We start from the raw sequence: 27,421 nt of genomic DNA on the forward strand, positions 1-27,421 counted from the left end.
GCCTTTCTGGTACCAAGGTCTTTCACTCAAGTTCAAATGACCGAATGTGCTGAAGATGCTTCTCTAATATTCAGGCAACATGCAGTTCAGAAACGTTCTGTAGTTTGGGGATTATACAATTTTTTTATATATAAAAAAATAATAATTGTACAATCCCCAAACTACAGAACGTTTCTGAATTGCATGTTGCCTGAATATTAGAGAAGCATCTTCAGCACATTCGGTCATTTGAACTTGAGTGATACCTTGTCAAATACCCTAATTCAGGAAAACCCTCATTGTTATCAATTGCCTTTGCTCTTTATTTGCAGGTTATAACATGTTGGCCAGTCAAATTTCTCACAGACAGATCTAACAAGACTGTAGAGAAGACACGTGAGACAACAAAGGCAACATACAAGAACAAGGACACTAGATTACTAACATCCTATAAAACTCAGCTCAGGGCACTCAAAAAAATAAAACAATTCACAAACTTGATCTTATACTGTAGTGCTGTATTAAAGACATAATTCTGCCTCCATAAACCACTGTGGTTACTTTTGATATGATTGAAACACATGGATACAAAAATGCTCTAGGAGCACTTGCTCTTGTCTAAAGTAGGCAAACACTGAGTCCAAACATCTAATCCTAATCTCATCACCATTGTCTGTGACAAATCGGGCATGGTTACATTCCCACTGTATAGGTTTACCATGTTAAAAGTAAGTTACCTTCGTTTCCAAGTGGAGGTTCTGTTACGGTATTTTGGCATCTGGAGCTGAAAGCCAGTCAGTCATTGACAGGCATTCAGTTGAACTTTGTTAGTTGATACGATCTGTCAGCACAATACATTATTCATGAACTCCAACACCATATGAGACTTAAGCACAACTAAAAGAACAGGACCTCGGTGCATTCTCACACAGAAAACAAATGGCTAATTTCTTCTGTACAACCTTGGACAAAAGTCAGCCTTGGAGCGTATCAAGTTCAAACAGACACATACAGAATGTACATGAATGCAGAGAGGCAGACAATAACAGCAGGTATTTACACAGGAAGCACAGTGTTCCTCAGATGATATCATTTCAGTGAAAACCAGCAACACTACATTATAAATAGATGAGAAGACAGTGTTCAGAAAATACATGCCCACAAATACATTTATAATTTTTCTTTTAGCATATGGACTACCTATTACTGCTGCACCAATATAAAAAATTATGGCTGATAACTGACAACCATTAACATTAAAATAATAATTGCCTTATGTATGCAATGAATAAATCGTCCCTTTGGAATTATAAGGTTCTATCTGCGTTCTGAGTAGTTTTGAGATATTGAGCTTTAAAATTTGTGTGTTCCATAGACTTCTGTAGATAGAACCTTTTTGTTTTTTCAATAAAAAATCCCAAAATGTACACAACTTAAAATAAAACATCACATAATAAATTGAAATTATAATGAATATATTGTCACAGAATAAGAATATGTGAATAACTCAATTTTGACAAAAATGTCAGATAGAACCTTATAATTCCAAGGGGACGAAATGGCCTATAATGCAATTCTACACTATTCGTCTAAATACATAAAAAAAATAAAAGACAATGTGCTTTTTCCCCCATTCATTTTAAAATGCTTATTTAGTTGATTTAGACAGCCCCAAAACAAAATGAACATATTCATTTTGAGATTTGCCAAACATTACATTTGTTGTCAAATTATTAGTGTTTTTCAAAACCAAGTTTAAAGCTATAGGATAAGCAATGTTTTTCATAAACATTTTTTTTATACGGGTTGAAAAGCTCTTCACATTCAGATAGAAAATACAGGTGCATCTCAATAAATTAGAATGTTGTGTAAAAGGTCATTTATTTCAGTAATTCAAATCAAATTGTGAAACTCATATTAAATAAATTCAGTGCACACAGACTGCAGTAGTTTAAGTCTTTGGTTCTTTTAATTGTGATGATTTTGGCTCACATTTAACAGAAACCCACCAATTCAACAAATTAGAATATGGTGACATGCCAATCAGCTAATCAATTCAAAAAACCTGCAAAGGTTTCATGAGCCTTAAAAATGGTTTCTCAGTTTGATTCACTAGGCTACACAATCATGGGGAAGACTGCTAATCTCACAGTTGTCCAGAAGACAATCATTGACACCCTTCACAACGAGGGTAAGCCACAAACATTCATTGCCAAAGAAGCTGGCTGTTCTGAGTGCTGTATCCAAGCATATTAACAGAAAGTTGAGTGGAAGGAAAAGTGTGAATGAAAAAGATGCACAACCAACCGAGAAAACCGCAGCCTTATGAGGACTGTCAAGCAAAATCGATTCAAGAATTCGATTGAACTTCACAAGAAATGGACTGAGGCTGGGGTCAAGGCATAAGATGTGTCAAGGAATTTCGCTACAGTTATCCACTCCTCAACCACAGACAACATCAGAGGCGTCTTACCTGGGCTAAGGAGAAGAAGAACTGGACTGTTGCCCAGTGGTCCAAAGTCCTCTTTTCAGATGAGAGCAAGTTTTGTATTTCATTTGGAAACCAAGGTCATCGAGTCTGGAGGAAGGGTGGAGAAGCTCATAGCCCAAGTTGCTTGAAGTCCAGTGTTAAATTTCAACAGTCTGTGATTATTTGGGGTGCAATGTCATCTGCTGGTGTTGGTCCATTGTGTTTTTGAAAACCAAAGTCAGTGCACCCGTTTACCAAGAAATTTTGGAGAACTTCATGCTTCGTTTAGCTGACCAGCTTTTTGAAGATGCTGATATCATTTTCCAGCAGGATTTGGCACCTGCCCACACTGCCAAAAGCACCAAATGTTGGTTAAATGACTGTGGTGTTGGTGTGCTTGACTGGCCAGCAAACTCAGCAGACCTGAACCCCATAGATTCTCTTTTGTCAAGAGGAAAATGAGAAACAAGAGACCAAAAAATGCAGATGAGCTGAAGGCCACTGTCAAAGAAACCTGGGCTTCCATACCACCTCAGCAGTGCCACAAACTGATCACCTCCATGCCACGCTGAATTGAGGAAGTAATTAAAGCAAAAGGATCCCCTACCAAGTATTGAGTACATGTACATAGACACGATTTCAAACCATGACTAACGACTTTGTACCGTTCCAGGCAAGTCACTCCAAACTTCCTGAGCACAAGGAATTGTAGCTAGATTATTAATTTTATTGCAATGTTACATTGTCCTAAAATCGTTTTTTTCAATGTGTACCACTTGCATAAACACTGCATCCTTAGGGAATATTATCCGTTGGGGCTGACATTGTTGTTTCGCATGCTGTGTGACGTCAGAACTCGTAACTCGGAGTACATCAATCTAGTACGAGTTCACGGGTGGGAAGTCACGGGTTTGACTGCTGTTCCAGTGCACTTTCACGGGTTTAAGGTTGGAAAACACGGGTTACGGGTTGTCTATGTGCATTGAATTTATTTTGAGTTGAATTACTGAAATAAATGAACTTTTCTACGACATTCTAATTTACTGAGATGTACCTACATGCCTGTCTATCTATATACTTGCATAACCAAAATGGTGTTTTTCTGTATTTCACTGCAAAAGTGCAAGCCAAAATCTTCTGTATATTTGGCAAAAAGACTTGCCAAAATACACAGAGACAGACAATTGGGTGAAACAAGGGTAAACATTGGTAATGTTTTTACAGGTTGAAGGAATTTGTATGGAATGTAGTTTCAGTCGAGCCAATGAACTTGCAGAGTTTCTTCTTGACAGGTAAGCTAAACTTCAAGTTAAAAGTATTCCTAATATTTTGGGTCTTTTATTGAAAGTAGCTTACTTTTACCTGTTGAGACATGACTTTATGGGCTTTATGACTTTACCCTTATGAGCTATGTTTGTGATGTCTGATTTTGGAGTGAAGCATGAACGTTTGTTCAAAATATTTACAAAATATTAATTATTTTTTGTAATTCTGCTAGGTGACACTAAAAATTGAAAAAAACAACAACAACTACATATCCAATACTGATGGCAATAATTTTTATTATCTCTAATATCGGTCAATAACTGATATGGGACTGATATGTTGTACATTCCTACAATTTATAGTATGTCAATATGTTTTCATTTTGTTTTTGTTGAACAAAGTAATATCCATTTATAATATTGCTCATTAATCAGTTATTGGCCATATCATTTAAATAATTATCGTTTGTGGTCATAATTTCATTATAAGTGCATCCACATTTTCATTTTTTTTTTTTTTTTTTAAAGCACAAAACAACAATGTTGTACTTGCAGGGACTGGTGCTACACTAGGACACAATGAGGCTCAAAATATGATAAATTCTGCCAAATGACGCGTGTATCTTCAGGGATGAAGTTAATCTTCAGTGTGGGTGGCATAATGACAGACACGTTCCTACCTCTGTTTCTTGTTTTCCACCATATGATGGACCGTGCTGTGCTACTGCTATCCAGTTTTTAAATCAAAAATATACTTTACAACTATTCTCATGGATCTTCCCATTTCACTATTTAGTTAGACTGATGATACATGGGGCATCTTTTTGAGCAAAAGCATTGAGAATGGTTAACAAATGTGGGCCCTGTGTCTCACCTGTCTGCCTAGCAACATTGCTAAAAAAATGTTCCCTATGTATCATCAGCCTAAGGCTTTACCTGACACTTAAGTGTGTCCAGCAGTGGGAAAACCACTGGAGGTCACCAGGCAAAAGAGGTGTTAGTGAAGCATGCTAAATCTAGACTGACTAACCACATCATCAAATACCAACCTCTCCCTCCGAAATCTATCATACAAACCCGATTTAAAAAAAAAAAATCAGACACTGTACAAATTGTGAGTAAAAAAGGAATGGAATAATTTACAAATCTCATAAAAGTATATTTTATTCACAATAGAATATAGTTAACATGTCACATGTTGAAAGGGAGACATTTTGAAATGTCATGCCAAATATTGACTCATTTTGGATTTCATGAGAGCTACACATTCCAAAAAAGTTGGGACAGGTAGCAATAAGAGGCCGGAAAAGTTAATGTACACATAAGGAACAGCTGGAGGACCAATTTGCAACTTATTAGGTCAATGGGCAACATGATTGGGTATAAAAAGAGCCTCTCAGAGTGGCAGTGTCTCTCAGAAGTCAAGATGGCTAGAGGATCACCAATTCCCCCAATGCTGCGGCAAAAAATAGTGATAGCAATATCAGAAAGGAGTTTCTCTGAGAAAAATTGCAAAGAGATTATTATCATCTACAGTGCATAATATCATCCAAAGATTCAGATAATCTGGAACAATCTCTGTGCGTAAGGGTCAGGGCCGGAAAACCTGGATGTCCGTGATCTTCGGCCCTTAGACAGCACTGCATCACATACAGGAATGCTACTGTAATGTAAATCACAACATGGGCTCAGGAATACTTCCAGAAAACATTGTTGGTTTATATAGGTCAAAAAAGAAGCCATCTCTAAACATGATCCAGAAGCGCAGGCATTTTTTCTGGGCCAAGGCTCATTTAAAATGGACTGTGGCAAAGTGGAAAACTGTTCTGTCGTCAGACAAATCAAAATTTGAAATTCTTTTTGGAAAACTGGGACGTCATGTCTTCCAGATTAAAGAGGACAAGGACAACCCAAGTTGTTATCAGCGCTCAGTTCAGAAGCCTCTCTGTTGGTATGGGGCTGCATGAGTCCGTGTGGCATGGGCAGCTTACACATCTGGAAAGGCACCATCAATGCTGAAAGTATTTAATACTGAACAACATATGCTCCCATTCAGACATCGTCTCTTTCAGGGAAGACCTTGCATTTTCCAACATGACAATGCCAGACGACATGCTGCATCAATTACAAGATCATCGCTGCCTAGAAGAAGGATCCGGATACTGAAATGGCCAGCCTGCAGTCCAATGGCCAGCTAGCAACTAGAAGCCTATCAGACAAGATAGGGACAACATTCCTAATCCTAAACTTTAGCAACTTGTCTCCTTAGTCCCCAGACGTTTGCAGACTGTATAAAAAAGAGAGGGGATGCCACACAGTGGTTAACATGGCCTTTTCCCAACTTTTTTGAGATGTGTTAAAGCCATGAAATTTTAAATCAACTTATTTTTCCCTTAAAATTAAGATTTTTCTCAGTTTAAACATTTGATGTCATCTTGTATTCTGAATAAAATATTCAAATTCAAAAATATTCAAAACTTCCACATCATTGCATTCTGTTTTTATTCACAATTTGTACAGTGTCCCAACTTTTTTGGAATCGGGTTTTTACACATCTCCCACCTTTGAAGATGATGTCATAAAAAGCTGACCTGCGCTCACAAACCTTCATGATGCTCTGTCAAGGTCTCACAAAACTTTACACATTCCAACCCAAATTCATGTAATCTTTGTGTTTGTACAGGATTTTGAAACTTTCAGCTGAAATGAAAGAAAAACACGCCTGCCTTCAGACTCAAACAGCGACAAAGTGTATTATCCTCTCTTTATGAACTACAACTAATCCTTCACAAACAATGCTGAAAATATTTCTCCCATTCTTTTGTTCACACAATCCTGGAGTCTCAAAGTGTTAATGGTTTATCCTAATATCCGGCATGTAAATCACTTTTGACTTTTTGTATTTTTGTTTGGTCTTTAATGCAATCTTGCAATATTATCTTAAGGACTGTTAAACTAACCTAATACTTTTCTTTTTCACTAGGCTTATTACAGGCCGAAAGCATGAAAGCATGAATGCAAACTTGCCACTGTAGTCTAGGTGACAACAACAAACAAAACTGCATGCAACTTTTTCTTTAAAAAAAAAAGTTTAGTTAGGTGTGTCGACACAGACGCATGCAATCATAACAAGATTTCTTCCATTACAATCAATAGCGCTGTCTACCCTGGGAACTGTGATAACGTTCTTTCAGTTGACAAACTATATCTACTCTGGCTACTTTATTTTGTAAGCAGCTCGAATCATAGCATGATGACACCTCCCACAAATTCTAGATGATAAACTTTTAAAAATGTTTTTAAAAGGTTGCCCTGACAAATAAAATAAGTTGTAGTACTACAAAAAACTCAAATAAAAATAGACTAAAGACATACCCTGTTAAGAGCTGTGCTACAATTTAAGATAAATGACTAAATTCAGTCTAAACACTACAACAATGTTTTTCTAAGTTTATAAATGGATGTAAAAGGCGGCTCAGCACACATGTGTTTAGTGCAATTTGATGAATGAAAAGGATGGGTGGAAACCCCTCATTTATACACAGCAACAATCAAAAAGTGTTTACGATACAATATATAGACCAGGCTACGTCACCAAAACACACATAATAATTATGTAGACATGTAGCCACAGATCCAGCACAAAAGGGAAGGGAAAGCAAGAGAACTTGTCAAAATAAAGAGCATGGGATAAAAGAACTAGTGAGATATAAGACAATAAATGTTGCTGTTGTTGATATATAGCCTGTCAGAGTGTTTAAAAACCAACCACACACTCTCACGCTCTCTCTGTGTGTGTGTGTGTGTGAGTGAGAGAGTGTCTGAGATAGTGAGGTCTCAGGGCGGGGTTGTCAAATGAGAAGTGTGGAGCTCTTTCTGGAACCCATGATTGAGCAATCCAGTTTGACCTTGTAAAGGTCACAACACTGCAGCCATGTTTTGCATATAAAAGCCTGTTTTTTCAAAGAACACAAATATCTAGCGGGTGAGAATCAGCTTGTGTAAGGCTTAAACTGTGAAAAATTTAGTCAGTATAAATACTTCAAGTCATATCACCCATATGTCCATCTCTTGATTCATAAAGTGCTAAAAACACCACAATTTGCTACTGAAGGTCCAATATGATCTTAGAAGAAAACAAATATTTTTCATGTGGTAAAATTGTTTTAAATGAGATTTGATAAAAAAACATGCAATTTTTTAAAAAAGTGTTAAATTTTAAACTTAAGCGGGAAGTAAGTAGACTATACGCTAAAGTACAAATAATGTCATACTAATGCAGACGAATTAGACACAAATTTGCCAAAGAGAATTGCCATGAGAGTGTGCTGGGAGTTTTGAGATGATGATTTGCCCCACTGAAACCAGTAAATAAAGAACAAGCATCCATATATTATCCACTAGATTTTCTTTTATTACCATGGTTTATCTGAATACTCAATTCTTACTGGTTGGAAGGTGTGTGTTAAAACCATGTAATCTACAGTTCCAATCAGTTTAATCATTGTTCCAAAAAAATGCAATGTCTTTTGATAAGTGTTATATTTTGCAAAGAATCAGCAATTTGTTATAATGCCTTCAGGTCATGTCAAAGATATTAACCATGATTTGCTTTCCATTAATAATCAGAAGCAGGAATTCTCATTTCATTGGACAAAAGTAATCCCTTTATTCTGGAAGTCAAATAGTTATTATTAATATTTATATTTTATTATAAAATATCATATATATTATATATGTGTATTATTTTTTTATTCTAATTGCTAATTAACTAACATAATAATAATAATAATAATAATAATAATAATAATAATAATAATATATTTTTAAGTAAATCAATTTGCAATTTGAATTAAAAAAATATTTTAATAATAATAATAATAATAATACTTTAATTTTAAATATGATAAAAATAATTGTATTACATTTTAAACTTAATGAGTACATATACAGAGCCTAAAAGGTAACAAACAGACAAAAAGTCACAAGACTCCAATTTTATTTCATCGGGACCTTGGATCAGATGACTAAACTCTAGAAACCTTAGTCCACGTTTTTACCATCACAGGAAACCAACTGGACCATGAGCAAGCACCACAATGAAAATGACAAAGTCCACATTATTATCAAACCTTTTAGTACTGTGTGTAAGGCCGATAAACCCCAACCCAAGGACTCAAAGAAGCGAGGATTGTAATTCTTATCTAATGGTGCATCATGTCTGGTACCTGCAATTTACAAGCCATCTCTGGCAGAAGCAGGAATCGGTTGGCAGAATGGTGGCCACCTAGAGTGGAAACAGTCGTCATGCAACATGAGTGGGCAGACTAATCTTTCAAATGAGACGAAACCTTCATGGTGGTGTACATTTCGACTGGCAGATGCAGACACAAAGCAGGTTTTTTAACCGGGGAGTACAGATCATATGCCTTCAGAGGGCTACATATTACATGATACATAAGGTAAAAGAGGTCACTGAGTCCAACAGACTAAAGAACCATTAAGTCTGTTATAACTTTCATAAAACCTTTAGGTGGTAATGAGGTTATATGTTCATATACATACAGTACAGTATATAAAAAGAGAACTGAAATGATTTATGCACTGCTTGTGGTATAACTTGTGGTATAAACACATAATTTAACTTTTTGGGGGAGGAAACCCCAAGGAAATAAATACACATTACAACCAGACTGAAACATCTTGTTACTCACAGGGTCTGCGGGTCCACAGAACTCCTGAAAGGCATGGATCTCCAGGGCCATGCAAGGTCCAGAACAAAGTTCATCCACCATATTCTGCAACACAAGCAGTCAAGAGTTAACGATTCCCCTCGGTCTACCTGCCTGTACCAATGAAAGAGCTTATTATCTGAACAGACCTTGGGAAGACATTGGAGCAGCTGGAGGACTCGAGTTACCAGTGTGCCTCTTAATAAATATATCAATTAAAGGATGTCAAAGCAAACAATTGCTGCTATTGTTCTTGGAACATGTCATTTGCAACAAGACTAGTTCTCATTCTCTGTTAATCTGGTTTGAGATGAGATGGACTCTGTTTTTGGCATGTATAGCTTTGTGGGGTATGAGAATGATGGGGTGAAATGTGAAATGTCCATCATGCACAGACCACTAAACACCCCATGAGCCGCTTCACATATAGTTACGGTGTCCACTGTGACAAATGTTTTATTTTTTATTTAAAAAATAATAATAAGTTTTAGATAATATTTATTTTATGGCAGCTTTATTTTATTTTTAGATCTCAAAGACATGAGGCCTTTAAGATAAACCTGTTACCAATGTATATTCCTTCAAAATATAATATTGCAAAACCAAACATTTCTGACATATACAAAACAAAAATCGCAAATGCTACATACCCACTAAATTACAATCAGAAACTATTTGTAGAAAAAAGCAATTCCATGGAAAAACTAATTTGGGTTTCCCAAAGAACCTTTCAGTTCTAAAAAGAACCATTGTTTTTCTTAGTGTGAAGAACAGTATAATAATCTAAAGAAATGTTTTCCACAATAAAGAACATTTTGTGCAATAGAAAGGTTCTTTATGAAACCATAAATGCACAGAACCTTTATTTTTAAGAGTGTATGGTTAAACAATGAAGATAAAGAATTAAAGAGCTTCCCCATTTTCCTCGAAATCTGCATTTCATTATCAGTGTGCATGTAACCACAATCTCCACAACCCAATATAAGCTGTGCTGTTACAATTATATGACAATGACATGATGCAATGATGACAGGGAATATATTTTATTGGGTATTTGAAAGCAATTGCTTTTATGTTGCTGCAAATAGTGGAGATTATATTTTTAGATTATTATAAAATTATTACTAAAGGTTTTGCAATATATTACCGGTACACAATAAGAGTCATTGAGTGATGACATGGAAAGATGTTGAAAAATATATCAGACCATTTTAGAAAGATCACTGTGTTCACTATATTACAACTCCACAGAAACTTTACAAGTTCTAAAAAACAACAATTAAAGAGAGAAATAGGACTTGGAGAAAGACCAGCGGAATTGTTCTTTGTACTGAACTGTGTTAGAGTATCACGATAAGATCTGCTTGGCACTGGTGCACTTTGTTCCGGCAGCCAGTGCAAGACAATTAAATGACTTTACTAATGTATTTTTGCAGAGCACTATCATATTAGCTCCCACTCTCTCAATGTGTTAAACTCACACTGTTATAGTAGCAGCAAGCTCAGTTTCACTGGCACTCTGCACCTGCATTGTGCAGACTTGTCTTTTGGTGATTGTGAGGCAATCAATATGTTGATGAGACAGTTTTCATGGCAACAGACTCCAAAATAGCCTCTGGCTTCAATGACCCAGAACCGAAATTAGCTTATATTTGGTCGAAAAGACTTGTGCAGACGTTATCAGAATAAATGATTGCCATTCGACTGCAATTCAAAAGACAAGAGCGATTTATTGAAGCTTAATAGCCAACAGGAATGTGAAGGTTGTTCCCGTGAACCAAAATTCCATGTACTGTGACATAACACTGTGCCAAGAACAGGGAAATTGCCATGAGGTGAGTATTCATATACTTTAAAGAGGTTTGCAGGAGACAGGTGCACATGCGGTTACGACATGCTTTGGCAACTACGCCTTCTCTAAATGAATGATTAAACATAACTGCAATCACATTGGAGCTAGAAAAAGGAAAAACTGAACTTATTTGTATGGACCTTTGAATTGACTATACTATATAGTAGCCATGACAAATAAGAGGGTTTTATTTTATGCACTTATATATATATATAAAAAAAGATGAATTGTTAGTCGATGTACTTAATGTATTTGCAAAACAAAATCACTACTGAGTTGGGATATGCTTAAGGTCAGGGACAGGTTTAGCTGTACTATCAACAAGTATGTAAGCATCAAATGATTAAATTAAATGTCAGTAAATCAGAGAAAAAAATGCAGAAACATATACTAACAGAGTACTCGGCTACCACCCCTTTATAAATCTCCAAAAAAACTCCTCAGCATTTACATGATCGATGTTGAACTGTAATAAAACCCAATCAATTTGATTACTGAATAAAAACAAACTTAAGACTTACAGCGACATCGTAAAAAAGGAGTGAATATAGAAAAAAATCTAGATATAACATTATATATTACAATATAATATATAATATGATTCCATCATTCAGGAAAATTCATTTTCACAAACAAAATCCATGTATTAATCATTTATGACTGGGAAATAACCCATCTGTGTGGGTTATCCAACACACTAGAGAAAAAATCTGTAAGCCAACTATTCCAAAACACCATTATCACTGTCTGATATTCTTTTTATAGACCACCAACTCAGCCCTGGACATATACATGCTTTCTAATAGTAACAAAACCTTCATTGATCCACTCTAGCCCGGGGGATCCTCTGTACTCTATTTTCAGCAGGGTCAGGTGACAAAGCTGCAGCGCTGTGATTGGTCAGCAGAGGACTCATTTAGAGATGTTGGAGGCTACTGGTCTGGTCGCAGACTGCATGGTCGATGACAGGGTCAGGTTACACCAAAGGGAAATATAATTGTGTTTGCCCTTGGTTCATAGAGAGCCTGTATTTTCACTTCTCTTAGCTTGCTATTAGTTTAGTCATTTGTTCTGTTAAAGAGAACTGATCTGACATCCATAAAATATGTATATCTTTCTTCAGCACAATTAACTAGTTGCTTATGAGCAAGCACATTATTAACAGATTGGCTGATTATTAGCACTTATAATGCACATATTCTGCATGACAATATTCTACATTCCTAAATCCCATAGCCAATACCTAAACTTAACAACTAACTTACTAACTATAACAAGTTAATAAGCAGCATTAGGAGTTTATTGAGTAAAAGGTTGTAGTTAATTGTTTGTTAAAGGAGAGAATTGGATCTTAAAGTAAAGTGTGACCCCTTCATCTAATTGTAACGTTCATTGTGTTTCTTTCCTCAGCAGTATTATTGGCTAAAAACAGAAATATGATTTAAACTGAAATAAAATACCATTTGTAGGGCAGATATCTCAAATACATTTTCTATAATTGACTTAAAGATCTTTCCAGTCAACGCTAAAAATCATATATAGAACTGCAATTACAACACTTGCATATTTTAAATCATTCCCCACATATAAAACTGTATTCTTTACATATGAAACTGTACAATGTCTATTATACAGGAGATCTAATAAATAAATTATATACAGAAGATATAATAAATAAATTTTAAACATATTAAATGTATTTAATAAAATATTTATTTTATAAATAATGTAAAGAATTATAATAAAAAAAAGGATTATATTTTATTATATTAAGGGATTTTTTTTTCAAGTTTAATAAAAAATTATATATTAAAATATTAAATATTAAAAATAATAGTATTACAGTTAAAGGTAAGGCGTGTAATAAATATATTTTAACAGTGCAAAATTGATGCTTTCCCTTTAAGGACAGCAAAGTATAGTACAAGGTATAAATGAAATAATTGCACTTCTAAGAGCAGACTAATCATTAGATGGAAGTCTAATGATTAAGGAATTGAGATGCTAACACAAAGGTTTCAAGTTCAATACCAAGTAGCAGTGACCGAGGAACTCACGTGATCCTGCTCTATCGACTATGCGCCCTTGCTCTAGGGTGACTGTCACTGCAGTTAAACAACTATATGTTGCATTGGCTGCATCAGTTAAGACTTTTGACCTTCTGTTTAACCGATATGATCATGCAGAGTTAAAGGCCAACAAACAGTTCACGAGATCATGAAGGTGTGACTTCAAAAGACAGACTTTGCTCTCAATAACATGAGTGCTGAGAGACTGTATTAATGAAGGGCACAGTAATGTGTCGATTAGCACTCAATTAAGTTTGTGGTCTCAATTTCAGCAAGTAGTACAAAATAAACTATGCATTATGTTTCCAAAGCACACATTTAATCAGAGCATGTAACATATTTCAGGCAATTCAATTTGCAGTGTTTTGTTCTCTCATATCTTTAAGAGAAAGGGCAAATACCACACAGCACAAGTTAAATGTGATTTCACTCATATTTCAATAGCTGAAAAGGGCAAGGACAGACAACCTGTTTAACATTTCCATATTTAAAATGGCATCTTTAATATTTTATAAGAAATTAGAGGGAAATTATTAAATGTGGTATCGTGTAAACGCCATATGACAGATGATTTCTGCATGTACCATAGCAACTGCCCAAGAGAATAGTCTTTTGTCACATAAATGGCGTCTTCACACATCTCTCACCATTCCTCGGCAGCGTCGGTGACCCTAAAGGTTCCAATTCTGACTGCAGCTTCCAGACACAATCTGCCCTGTTGCTTGGCAACGCTATCGGCACTGCCTGGCTACACATTTGCTTACTCCAGTCATGAGCTCGATCAAAATAAATCAAACTGCTTTTCTATTAACGGAGACATTTCAGTTGAAATAATAAGGATTCATTGGAGGACATTTACAAATGCTTAATGCTTAAATGACATTGGCCAATAGTTTCGAAAGGGAGTCAAATCTGCTTTGAATGTCTAATTTCAACAGACTGGACTTTTACCGATTCATCCAGCTACAGCTAACTTTAGTGTTTTAGGGCCCTATTTTAACGATCTGAAACGCAACTGTCAAAGCGCGAAGCGCAAGTAAGTTTGTGGGCGGGTCTCGGCGCTGTTGCTATTTTCCCGACGGGATAAATGGCTCTTGCGCCCGGCGCAAATCTAAAATGGGTTGGTCTGAAGCAGCTTCATTATTCATAGGTGTGGTTTGGGCGTAACGTGAAATAAACCAATCAGAGCGTCATCCAACATTCCCTTTAAAAGCAGGTGCGCAAGTTCCATTATGGATTGCTATTATTATGGCGTATTTACCAGGCGCACTCCAGGAGCGGTTCAAAGCCGAGGAGACTGATGTTCTTGTAAGAGCAGTGAAAGACAGAGAAGGTGTGTTGTATGGGGATGGAAGAATAATTAGCCTGAATAATTTGTAAGCTAGATTTATGCTTATTTTTTTCACATCTTCGTGGCACACCACAATGATTTCCGTCATCTCATGGGTTAATATTTTTTATGATTTGTGTAACAATTTATGATTTGCAAAAATAACTGTTGCATCTGTGTAGATTACATGAGCAAAGTGTATGCGCGTTGTGCACGCTATACATTATGGTCAAGCATGCGCCCTTAAAATAGCATAATGAACAACGCGCAACGCGCCACTGACTTTAGACTAGGTTTTTTCTGGTCAGTGGCGCAATTGTTTAATGGAACAGCAAAATAGCACCAGGGATTGTTTGCGCTGGAACACGCCTCCTTTTTTGCGCTGAACCGCCCAGGGAGCGCAAGTTCATTCACTAGTTTAGCGACGTGCTTCTGTGGAGGGAAAAGCGCGCTTTGCGCGGGTGCAAAATAGGAATGACACATGCGTCGGTGTACAAAGTCAATTGCGCTGGGTGCAAGATAGGGCCCATAGACTTTGAACCATATGGCGTGAATCTCAGAATACATTCATGAATGGAGCCCAAAGTTGAAGCCATTTCACACTGACCTTGATAACAACATTAACTATCTAGAGAAACTCACTTCACACTATAGGTCAGGGGTCCTCAAAATTTGTCTCGCAAGACCCACTTTCCTGCATATGCTAATCAATATCTTCAGGATCATTAGAAAGTGTCAGGTAGATGAGTTTGATCAGGGTTAGATCTGAACTCTGCTGGAAAGTGGATCTCATGAGCCAGATCTGAGGAACCCTGCACTAGGTTCATCATTGTATTTTATTAAAAGAACAGAGAAAGTTGCTATTCAGCAAGGATGCATTAAATTGATCAAGTGACAGAAAAGACACTTAAAAAAAAAAGAAGATATTTCAGAATAAATGCTATAATTTTAAACTTTCTCTTTATTGAAGTATCCTGAGAAAAAGAAATGTAGCCCAATTTCCACACAAATAATAAGCAGCTTAACTGATATCAACATTGATAATAATAAAAAAATAGTTCTTAAGCATCAAATCAGTATATTAGAATCATTTCTGACGAATCGTGTGACACTGAAGCTGTTAACATACATATAAAATATAAAAAAAAATATTTTAAACTGCTATAATATAAAAATTTTCACTATATGTTTGATCAAATAAATGCATCCAGCATAAAGGACATCAAGAACATTAAAAAAATCTTAACGACCACAGACTTCTGAACTTTGGAGTATACAATAAAATGCACAATATATTGAGCATTTTATTCATTTGTAGCAGAGCTGCTGATAAAATTTTTAAGGGTTCAGGGCAAAATTTACATGGTTGCTGACTGCCTTGTGACGAGAAATAGAAAACGTTCACAGAGAAAAGGCTCACAAGAGACTGGTTTTGAGTGAAAAAAGTTTTTGCTATTGTAGTCATTAATTCAAAAGTAATAATACAACACAAGGTGAACCAAGCCACATGACTATCCGGAATGAATGAACAGAGCGGTTGCCAAATAATCGGTCTAATTACGATCATGTAGCCACTGTGTCAGCAGGGACTTTCATTACTGGCTATTTTTATTTACTCCTTTCCCAAGGCTGGTGGGCAATAGGTAATCAGGACGGCAATCCTCTTTAAACCACTGGTTGCCAGCACCTTTGATGGAGGTCCAGAGAGCAGATGCACTGCAGGAGGTTGATAGCTGGAATATGAGTGTGGGTGTGCGATTGGATGGAAAATTTGGTGACTAATAGAGAGCTGACACAATGCTAACAGGCAAAATGATGTTGGGTAAAAGCAAAAAGAGAGACCATAAGACTTCAGTTTTCTTCTTTCAATGCAATCTGACATTTTTGAATGTGACAATTATTTTTTGTGTCCGTCTGTTTTTGGGGCTCTGTGTGTTTATGTGTAATATTCCCTCCAGGTTAATCACCCACAGCAATGTACCAAACCAACTTGGGGCCTGCTTAGTCCACAATATGTAAAATATCTACCTCAGCCCTATCGAGAGGATTTGGGATTTCACAGATCAGTGCCCTGGTGGCATGCTCCATGAACAGGGATCAGGAGACGGATTTGGACAAATCCGGAGCAAAGGCTTCGTTAAGAGTACACACTGGCTTTTGGGGTTTTATACTCGTCAACATATAACAAGCAGAACAGCACTAGGCCAGGAGGGAATGAAGACATTACATAAGGAGAAGACAATCACAAAAGAACCAAATGACTCTGAAGTAGCACCTTCCCTAACTAAACTGCTCCTTTCATTCATGAGAACTGGGTTTCTTCACTTCCACCAAACTTTGGAAGAGAAGTTTTTCAAATTCTTCAATTGGCCTGGTCTATTATACTTTTAAAAGTCATTTATCTACACTTAACAAAACAGGATATAATAAACAGTCTGGATTCAATCAGATTTACTGAACAGAAAGTAGTGAAAGTATTACATAATTATTTTAGAAATTTTCATGACTTTCCAGGTCTGGTTTAAAATTGTTCTGATATTTCCAGAATGTTTGAACCCTGGCAGTTGAACCTATACTTCTGCCATGCATCACCAAGCTGCTTACTCACCCAATGTGAAAGCAGTATGCTGTTAATGTGGAGGTTAAATTAAATATGTGACCCTGGATCACAAAACCAGTCTTAAGTCGTTGGGGTATATTTGTAGCAATAGCCAAAAATACAATTAAAAAAACATTAGGATATTGAGTAAAGATCATGTTCCATGAAGATATCAAACTTAACATTTGATTAGTAATATGCATTGCTATGGACTTAATTTGGTCAACTTCTAAGTCAATTTTAGACTTAGATATTTAGATTTTTTTGCACCTTCCAGATATTCAAATAGTTGTACTGTAAATCGACCAAATATGGTCCGATCCTAATAAACCATACATCAATGTAAAGCTTATTTATTCAGCTTTCAGATGATGTATAAATCTCAATTTTGACAAATTGACACTTAAGACTGTCATCCAGGGTCACATATGTGCTGCTTTCAAAGTGAAAAACTTTGATATGATCTAATGGCACTCACACGTGTTGCATGGCAAGGTTTTGAGTAACTATTAGATAAACTCCTGGATTAGCATTTCAGATAATATAGCCTGAGTAACTAGGAGAGGAATGATGGGCTATGACATACCAGGAGTGTCATAGTCCTTCTGATGATAATGTGCTCTTATAAGCAGAGATGGGTTAATAATACACTACTAACAGTACATTCAAATAGCAAATAATTAACTATGCTATATCTCATCTATAATAGGTTATTTCAAAGACACCTGATTATACATGATGATATCTTCAGTGTGTGTGTGTGGGTGCGTTTACCTTCTGAGATGGCATGAGGTTTAATGATACAGCAGGTGCAGTCTGAGTACTTGGCTGTGTTGGAGGGACCGTGACCACTAGTGGAAGGGAAGAAGAACTCCAGCTCCTATATTGTATAATTAAAAACACATAACCCAGTCATTTCCGATGCCTTTATTAACAAATCACTGGAAAATAAAGATCAACACAAGCTTGTGGTCTTGATTCATTTCTATTGACAGTTGCTTTTTTGTTACCCGTGCAGCAGATGACAATGAGTCTGACTCATGTCCAGCATTCTTAGTGCCATCTGTACCAAACTGGCCTCTGAGACTATTGGCTGCATCTTATTGTGCCATGCCAGAATCAGTCGGGCCCAGAACTTTTCTCTAAGTTGAAACTGCCTTGTCTCCCATCAGCTCCATAGCAATCATGGGACAGGAGCTCACAAACTGCACCAAATTACTGTTGTTGAAGAACACAACTGACTTTAGCAACTTTTGTTATGGTGTTTATGATTCAATTTGCGGTTAAAAACACGGTGTGTAATGCAAAGTCATGCCAAAGTCACTGTGACAATCTGGTTCAGGTGTCAGAGTCTCCTTCAAAAGCTGCCCTTACATATAAGTCAGTCATTGACTCAGGAAAGACTCACTTGTAAAAAAGACTTTGACTGATGTTCCGTGTAAAAGTCCGCTGCATGCTTCCTGTAAGAAAGCCATAAAAGAACACAGGGTTAATAAGTGATCTTCAAACCCAACCATCTCTTGACTGACTCCTATAGTGAAACAGAACATAAAATTAAGGAACTAAAAGCTTCAACTTCATACCATTTTTGTTGTATTTCTGTCTATTTATTAATTTGATTATGCGTCAACCAGTCCAAGAAATTTGATAACATGCTTAACACAACTTCTACATCTTCATTCTCTGACAAGAACTGTCTCCGTCAATGAACGGCTGCTTGCTACTTTGAGGAAAGGTTAAAGCAGCAAAACCTGACCAGGCTAAAACAACAACGTCTATCAGAGAAGCTCTCCATGTCAGCATATTTCAAGAGGAAAAGGAAAGATTAACCCTCAGAATTTTCCATTCTCTAAAAACTGTGGCATGAAACCACATGTAGGGTGACATACAGAGAAAAATATTTTTTTTCTTTAAATTCATTGCAGCCATTTTGGAACATATTTCCTGCCAAATACATAAACTTTAATTTACTGTGAAATGGTTTAGCGCCTATGGGGAGTCTACAAATATTCATAGACATCCAAAAGATCTCCAAATGTTATTACTCCTCATACAATCATAGGCTATGACTGACACAAAATGATCTAACTTCCCTTTTGTACATATATTTTTTAAATGTTACATGTTGTTGGGCAAGTGTTGTTATTGTTAACTAAAACTAAAACCATTCAACTATTAACAACTATTAGAAATGTTTTCGGGAATTGTAATGAAATACATAGAATAAATTCTGAAACTGAAATAAAAATAAATGAAATCCATATAAATTACAAAAACTAATACAAATGACAAAATATCAGATTTAAGGGACAATTTAGTATTATATAAATAATACTAAAATAACACTGTCTTGGGCTTTCTTTTTCCATATGTTTGTTATGATGTTTGCATAGCAAATGCACTTATATAACTGATGTACAGACTTTATTATTTTATCATTTTACCTTAGTGTTTGATGTGGGAGAAACAAAAATACATTCAGCTCATTTTAGCCTTGGTTGAAATTAACTTAATATTGTATACATAAAGCTCCCTGCTCTGCTTGGCTCATCTTTTTTATTACCCAGATTTGTAGTCATGAACACACAAGGTCACTAAGCCCTTCAGAGCCATTTTACTCTGAAACCACCTGGAAATGTTCTTAGATTTACTCCTAACAACTCCTCTAATCTGAAGGTCAAATCCACTGGTCTGAGTTGCTCAAGGGCACAGTTTAACTTTGTGAAAATTGTGACTTCAGAAACTCTCCAGATCTTGGTCACTTCTCCATGCGATTGAACACGCAGTCTTTGTGATAGATGATAGACCAGATTAGTGGTCGACCGATATATCGGCCGATATTTGGCATTTTTCAAATATCGGCATAGGCCTATAATTTTATAATTTTCTCATAATAATAATAGTCAGATAGAATGGTTAAACAAAGTAATTAATGTATACAGAGAGTATTATAACAATTGCTTTTATATTAGGCCTATTAGTAATAGAAAGGCAAGGAATATAATACTTTCTCATTTGCCCTCAGCATTAAGCAAATACCCATTTATATAAATCTTTGAATGACTAATGAACATTTAATTTCGCAAACCTTGCAAACGTATTCAAATCCAGCTGTGAGATCTTGTGAGGTGTGCGTGTGTATCCAGCATGATCGTCTGTTCTCTGTGTGCTGTAGGAATTGAATGCTTTAAACTTTAAACTCGTGATGCTTTATGCTTTTTCCCACTTTCATATTCATGTCATTTTCACTGTGTGCTGTATGTAAAATGAGGGTTACCCTGTCTTCATTTGAGAAATATGATACCCAATGCCACCGGCGGCGCCAGGGGGGGTCTTGGGGGGTCTCAAGACCCTGCCAAAAAATGCCTTGACCCCCCATTTGACCCCCCAGCCTCTTCCTGATTAAAAAATATATATATTCGGGATAAAGATCCAAAAATGTTTCTCTTCAAACTACGCAGAACAATAATAAATAATAATTATTTCGACATTTATTCATACACTGAACCGAGAACCGTTTCTGTCGGACGCGTCCGATTCGAGAACCGATGAGCTGATGATAACTGCGCATGCGTGATTCAGCGTGAAGCAGACTGACACAGAGCGCATCTGAACCGAACTGATTCTTTTGGTGATTGATTCTGAACTGATTCTGTGCTAATGTTATAAGCGCGGGTAAACCAAGGCTTGAATGAAGGGCAATCATCGCCAATGACGGCATTACATCGAGCGCAAAAGAACCGGTGAACCATTTTTTTTCTCAACTGGTTTATTTGATCGAATTGTCCGAAAGAACCGGTTCACTTGAGCACCTGCTCCTTTGCCCCTTAAGTGCCCTTTTGTCAAAGCAAAATTTCCTCAATTTTTTTTTGTAATAACATAAACTTTTGTGAATGCCTGCCCACGCCCAATCATAATATTAGTACAATTTATTAATAATAATTTAGCCGTAAATAAAATGACCAGCATGATGACAGTTCACCTGACAACGACCTCATCCAACCGGGAAGATTCCTCATGCTGCACGCGCATTTTTTAATTGCTAGAGGATATTTTCAACACCGCGGCAGCTGGTAAGTTCTCAGCGAAGTGATTTTGGTGTTTATTTACTTATTATTATTTTACAAGAACGATGTGATGTGAGAACATGCAGATACGTTGTTTATATTGCTGTGTGTAGCCTGTAGTGTAGAAGTAACAGTAGCGTGCTGTTTGAGGGAGAAAAGTTTCACAGGCATCGAGGGGTCTGGTCTTTTTTATGTTATTTGAATAAACTTTTATTATATTACAGTACTTATTTATTTTTAACACGTAAAAATAATTATCACAACACTGGTAAGGCTTATTCGGATTTTCTCATTCTCTGAATTATCATTATAAAAATAAAAACAATTCAGATTTTAAATGTGATGCAAATATTTTTTCTACAATAGCAACAGTGTTTACAACAGCAAGACCACTTTAGCCTGTAAACTCAATAATATCTATCTGGAAATAAATGTAAAAATATCAATGTCAATAAAAATGCATAATATACCTGACATGAAAGTGCAGTGTGAAGGATATGAATAACAAATGTAGCCTGTCATTTGTTTACATTGCAAAGGTGTTTTTGTTGTTTAGTAGCAGAAATATGCAGTTATTAGCCATGTCCACTGTATTTTTTGTTGGTTTTCATGAGACCCCCTTTGAAAAGACCAGGACCCCCCCCATTGCCCCCCCAATCAAAATTGTCTGGAGCCGCCACTGCCCAATGCACTCAAACTTCCCAGAATACTGAGTGCCCTGTTGGTTACAGTGTTTACTTTCCTTTTAATTATATTTTGATTAAATATTTGTGGAAAATACTGTCATCTAAAGTATGTTTCTTGTACACATAAATTTTTTTTTACCCATTGTCAAATTATTTCAAATTTCTTATATATTAATAATGATTATTTCCAAAATTATATCGGCTTTATTTCGGCCACCCTGTTTTCCAAGATATTGGCAATGGCTGTCAAAAAAAAAAAAAAATATATTTTTTTTAAAAACACATATCGGTCGACCGCTAATCCAGATCTCTAACATTTAAACTATCAGCCCCCATATTACCACAATTTCTGCAAACCATACGTTGGCCTTTACAAAACAGGCCAGAGAAATACTATCTGCAACCTCAACTGTAAACACAGCCTCTTTTCTCTAACGCTCTCCATTCTCACTACTTCAGTTAATAATTGCTGCATTGTGCTGTGAATGTAATCCATTCCTGGTACTGTGCAAAGGCAGCTATAATGAGATGCTCTGTAGCTTTATATTGCAAATTGTTTCAGAATACAGAACACAGAGTGTGCAATTCTTTCCTGACTTATTCTGTGTGTGCTAAAAATGTTTGGGGGCTCTGGGAAGAACAAATGCATGCCACTGATATACAGGTTAACATACAGAGCAAGCAGTGCATGATTTATTTGCTTTGACTTTGTCAAATCCACCCATTACAAGTTCTGAGAAATCCCTCCAGGGTTACTGAAACACCCCATTTGCATAATTAGTCATAAACTGACTTAAGCAAGAATTCCAGAGGCCCTTCTTTTCTTTGTAACTACTTACATTTTACTGAAGTACTGCTACCAATAGATAATTTTTTTGTGTATATATATATATATATATATATATATATATATATATATATATATATATATATATATATATATAAATGTCTTACCATGTAAGTTTGGTCATTTTGGTTTTTGTGATTATAAGGATGGCATCAAAAATCATCTGAATAATGTTGCCAACTTTTTTGACAGCGTCTGGCTTAATCATAGCCAAAGTCCTAAAGAAGACAAGACACAAGACATGAGTATAAAAACCAAAATAGAAAGTAAGAAGGGATGCCATGCGAAAAAAACCAAAGTATCAACAAATTAGATATAAATTGTAACTTATTTAATCTATAAATATTGAGTAATTTGTTTTAATGAGTGAGTGAGTGAGTGAGTGTATGTACTGTATATGTGCATGTACTGGATATTGGAACACTAGATTTAGTACTTCATAGCATATTATTAGATGTTTAGAGATTTATTGGGAAGAATTTTTTGAAAAATATATAACATGCAAGACAAAGATGCCACTTTTTGCATAGTAAAATAATTAAACACAGGCACACATAGGCCTATCTAAGACAAAGGTTTCTCATACATAATGGAGCTATTCAGCACCATTATTTTTTAGCTCTTGTTCTTATTTTAATTTTAGAGCTAATAATGCCAATAACTTGAAGCAATAATAAACAACTGCTGCTGTCAGACTTTACAAAGCCTGGTTGATTAACATATCAATTAGTCACTGAAAATCGAACAAGGTTTTCATTGAGTTATCATCATTTTAATCTGAAAGCCTAGTTACATTTTAATATTGTTTCTAAAGATTTTTATTTTTTTATTTTTTTTATTTTTCATTAGATAACACTGCTGTCACAGCAATAGATATGATGCTCTGACTAAAAAACGGCAATACTTTGAGTAGCCAGCTCCAATTTACATTGAAGAGTGCATATCGCCTCGAGTCTGTCCCTCTGTAATCCTTCCCAAATTTATATTCAAGGCATGCCACCATGAATCTCAAAGGACAGAAAGAGCAGTGGGAAACTGTGTGAATGTGATTGATATAAGAGATAAAAAAGGGAAGTGCTGACTAATTAAATCAGTAATCATTGCTCAGTGATTTTCACTAGTAGGAGACGCAGCAGTGCATCTTCACTTTATAAAAATTATATTAGCATGTGTTTAAGGAGGAGGGCCAACGGGAAAAAAACAGAATAAGGTAGCTAATGATTTTTTCTTGTGATATACATTAAGTTATTTACCACAATAAATTAAGATGACTAAAAATTTCAATAGAAATGTAAATAGTCCAGAAATCCAAAAATGTCTGCGTTCCAAACCTATATTACTTTCATTATTCATAATGAATCAGACTAATCTAACTGGGAAACTCAATGATCTTTTAAAGAATGTTACTAAACAGTTGCTGGTAGCCAGTGACTGCCATAGTATTATTGAGAGAGAGAAAAAACACTATGGAAGTCAATGGCTACCACCAACTTTAGTTAATAGAATTTGTTTTTATTTATATATTTTTCCAAATATCTACTTTTGCGTTCAACAGAAGTAAGAATTACATAAAACTTGAGGAAGGGACAACCTGAGGGTGAGTAAATGATTACACAATTTTAACTTTTGGATTTCTATAACAGTTTACTGGAAGGGAGGATTATCAGTAAATGATGACTTAAATGTAGGTCTTTTGTTATACAAAACTATTGCATTGCTTCAGAAAATTTGGATCTAGTTCATAAGTCATACTGGTGAACTTTATTTTAACATAATATATTGTGTGTCTGTGTATGTGTGTGTGTGTGTGTGCGTGTGTGTGCATGTGTGTGTGTGTGCGCACCAAATGTCCCCACAAGGATAGTAAAACCTTATGACGGGCCTGCGGTCCCCACATTGTTTCAAAAAAATTATTAAAACTAGTAAGTGATGTTTATCTGAAAATGTAACGATGCAAACAGGTTTTCTGTAAGGGGTAGGTTTAGGGTAAGGGGATAGAAAATTATGTTTGGTCAGTATAAAAGTAATAGAAGTCTGTGGAAAGTACCTACACTGCACAGAAAAAATGTGTGTGTGTCAGAGTGTGTGTGTGTGTGTGAGAACTTTTCTATAAAGTGATAAAGGGATTCTGTCATCATTCCCTCCCCTCATGACGAAACAAACCTGAAATCTGAGTAAAGGGACGCACCATCTCCACGGAGCCATCTTTAGGGTAGTAGAGCAGCTGGTATCGTCGCAGGAGAGCAGCGCTTGGGTCGTACCACTCAGCCAGAAAGGCAAAGCGCTCATCCTGTGCATAACACAACACACACAGCAAAACACACTGTCAAGCCAGGCACGGCAGGGGAATGTCACTGATCTGACCCTCATGCTTGGACAGGGAGTCACAACAGCCACAACAGCCGTGCTCTGACCCTCAACACAGACAGGCAGCTGGGTCTGCTAACGTGCGGAGTCAGAGGTTTAGACCCCTTTGATCCCCCGGGGAGCCACTGTCCAGCTGCTGGAGCTACTGCTCCTGAAACTGTGCGCTACACACTTGTGCAAACATTAGGGCTGCACAAGTATAGAAACTATCAAAAGATCAATAAACTACGGATAATATATTTTAAATTCATATAGTCATCAGAAATGTTGTGTGGGGTCATGTGATGAGGAGGGGACTTTATACTATTGCCTACTCATGGGGCCTGGGGGAGATGGAATGAAAATTGGTCCTTTATATTTATACTACTAAAAAAAGAGCTTGAAAACAAAACACAAAACAACCTAAAATGCTAATACAATGTCCAAACCCCACACAAAGTTAAAAAGTGACAAGCAGTAAAAAGCTCAATTTGAATAAATTAATGTATTTTTTTTTTTTCATGTCCAGTCATGTTTGCCAACAAAACAAAACCATAAAACAAAACAACAAAACTAATAATAATAAAATAAATAAATAAAAGTGCACTGCATATTGTTTGAATTTGCGCACTACTTGCATCATTTATACTACAAAAGGCATAGAATAGTACATGCAAATTAGGAAGAGACACCTATGGTGACTAAACAATTAATCAACACATTCAATATAGAGAGAACTGGTAGACAAAATGCTATATATATATATATATATATATATATATATATATATATATATATATATATACACACACACACACACACACACACACACACACACACACACACATTACATATAAAAATGTATATGTATTAAAATATATCTAAAGCAGGAGCCTTGGCATATTGACATTTTCATTAAATAAGAGTATTAGTCATGGCGTAGATTTCATGAGTAGGCTATTTACAGTTGAAAACGAAGTATGTAAACAAGTTATTAAAATAGACAGCATATAAATCTTTGTAAGTGTGACTGTTTTTTGTTTCACATTAAGCGGCTGGTTTCACCTTGACACCAACTCAGAGGTGCCCTTGAACAAAACATGGAGAGCAAGCATGTTGGTGTGATCTTTGTTCCCCACAGAGCGCCACCTTGTGGGTGAAATTCATAGCACAGGCTGCAATTCGGGGTGATTTGGTGAGAAATAAACTATGAATCTACTTTTGATCAGTGGACATCAAAACTCAAGCGAATAACAGCAGGCCTACAACAGTGATCCATAAGATTAATTTATATTCATAATAACTGGCAGATAATCATCATCGGTAAATATCAGACTGGCAGTGTTTTAATGTTGCATAGGCACTATCCCATCCATCCTTCAGGCCACATGCGGCTAATTCATAGCAGCAACATGTCAACACTGAGCCCAAACACGGCATCACATTATCCTAACTAATTTAACAAGAGCTCATTAGTGCATCAGCAACATAACGCGAATGCTTTCTCATTCATCAAACTGTAGAGACACAGTGAGAATCCTTTTCATGTAATTGAGCTATCTTGAATCTAACAGGGCCTCTTCCCCCAAACAAGAGCTATTTTTACCCCTCAGTCAGCTGGGACAGAGATAATATTGACAATGAACAGCCTTCTTTGTACAAATACGCTGAGGCACAGGTCTGAAAAGCCATAAATCACATCTGGAGGCTATATTAGTGTCACATTAGGATTTCCACAGTGAAGATTTGTGCCAGAGCTAAAAGTTCTAGGTGCTGTACTGAAATTGATAGTTATTATCACCTCTCATACGAGGCCTTATAACAGTCAGCAAGAGGTAAAGAAATGTTAAGACTGTTGGAACATTGTCCCCCACAGCGCATTAAACTATTTACATACTGAACATATTATGTTACTTAGGAAGTTTGTCTTTATTTTTCTATTACTGATTTTTTTTTTTTTTTAAATCAATGATACATTTACTTTTAAGGAAAATGAATTGTGGCATCTTTCTTTTCTTTTTCTTTTTTTCATTTTCTTTGTTTTGTTAAATGTTTTTTGGAAAAGCAATGATGAATTTAACATTTAAAATTTCTTGTGCATTATATGTAATGTGACTTGACTTTATTTCAAAGAAGTAAAAATAAATTATATATTAAGACTTGTTTTCTGAAAAATGTA

General features: G+C 35.9%; 1 protein-coding gene across 2 annotated transcripts in view; it reads right to left on the minus strand.

The window, feature by feature from the left end:
- Positions 1-27,421, minus strand: part of LOC113099484 (uncharacterized) — a 36,866-nt gene that overhangs the window by 7,602 nt on the left and 1,843 nt on the right. The window contains exons 2-6 of one of the 2 annotated variants that reach the window (XM_026264392.1): positions 25,060-25,186; positions 18,705-18,756; positions 18,071-18,176; positions 9,429-9,512; positions 8,943-9,001 (exon numbers count right to left, since the gene is read on the minus strand). In XM_026264392.1, the coding sequence (XP_026120177.1) occupies positions 8,943-9,001; positions 9,429-9,512; positions 18,071-18,176; positions 18,705-18,756; positions 25,060-25,186 (428 nt within the window). The remainder of the gene's footprint in view (positions 1-8,942; positions 9,002-9,428; positions 9,513-18,070; positions 18,177-18,704; positions 18,757-25,059; positions 25,187-27,421) is intronic. The other variant, XR_003289464.1, reaches the window with a different exon arrangement.

This window comes from Carassius auratus, chromosome 6 (assembly GCF_003368295.1).
Source record: "Carassius auratus strain Wakin chromosome 6, ASM336829v1, whole genome shotgun sequence".
Taxonomy (NCBI): domain Eukaryota; kingdom Metazoa; phylum Chordata; class Actinopteri; order Cypriniformes; family Cyprinidae; genus Carassius; species Carassius auratus.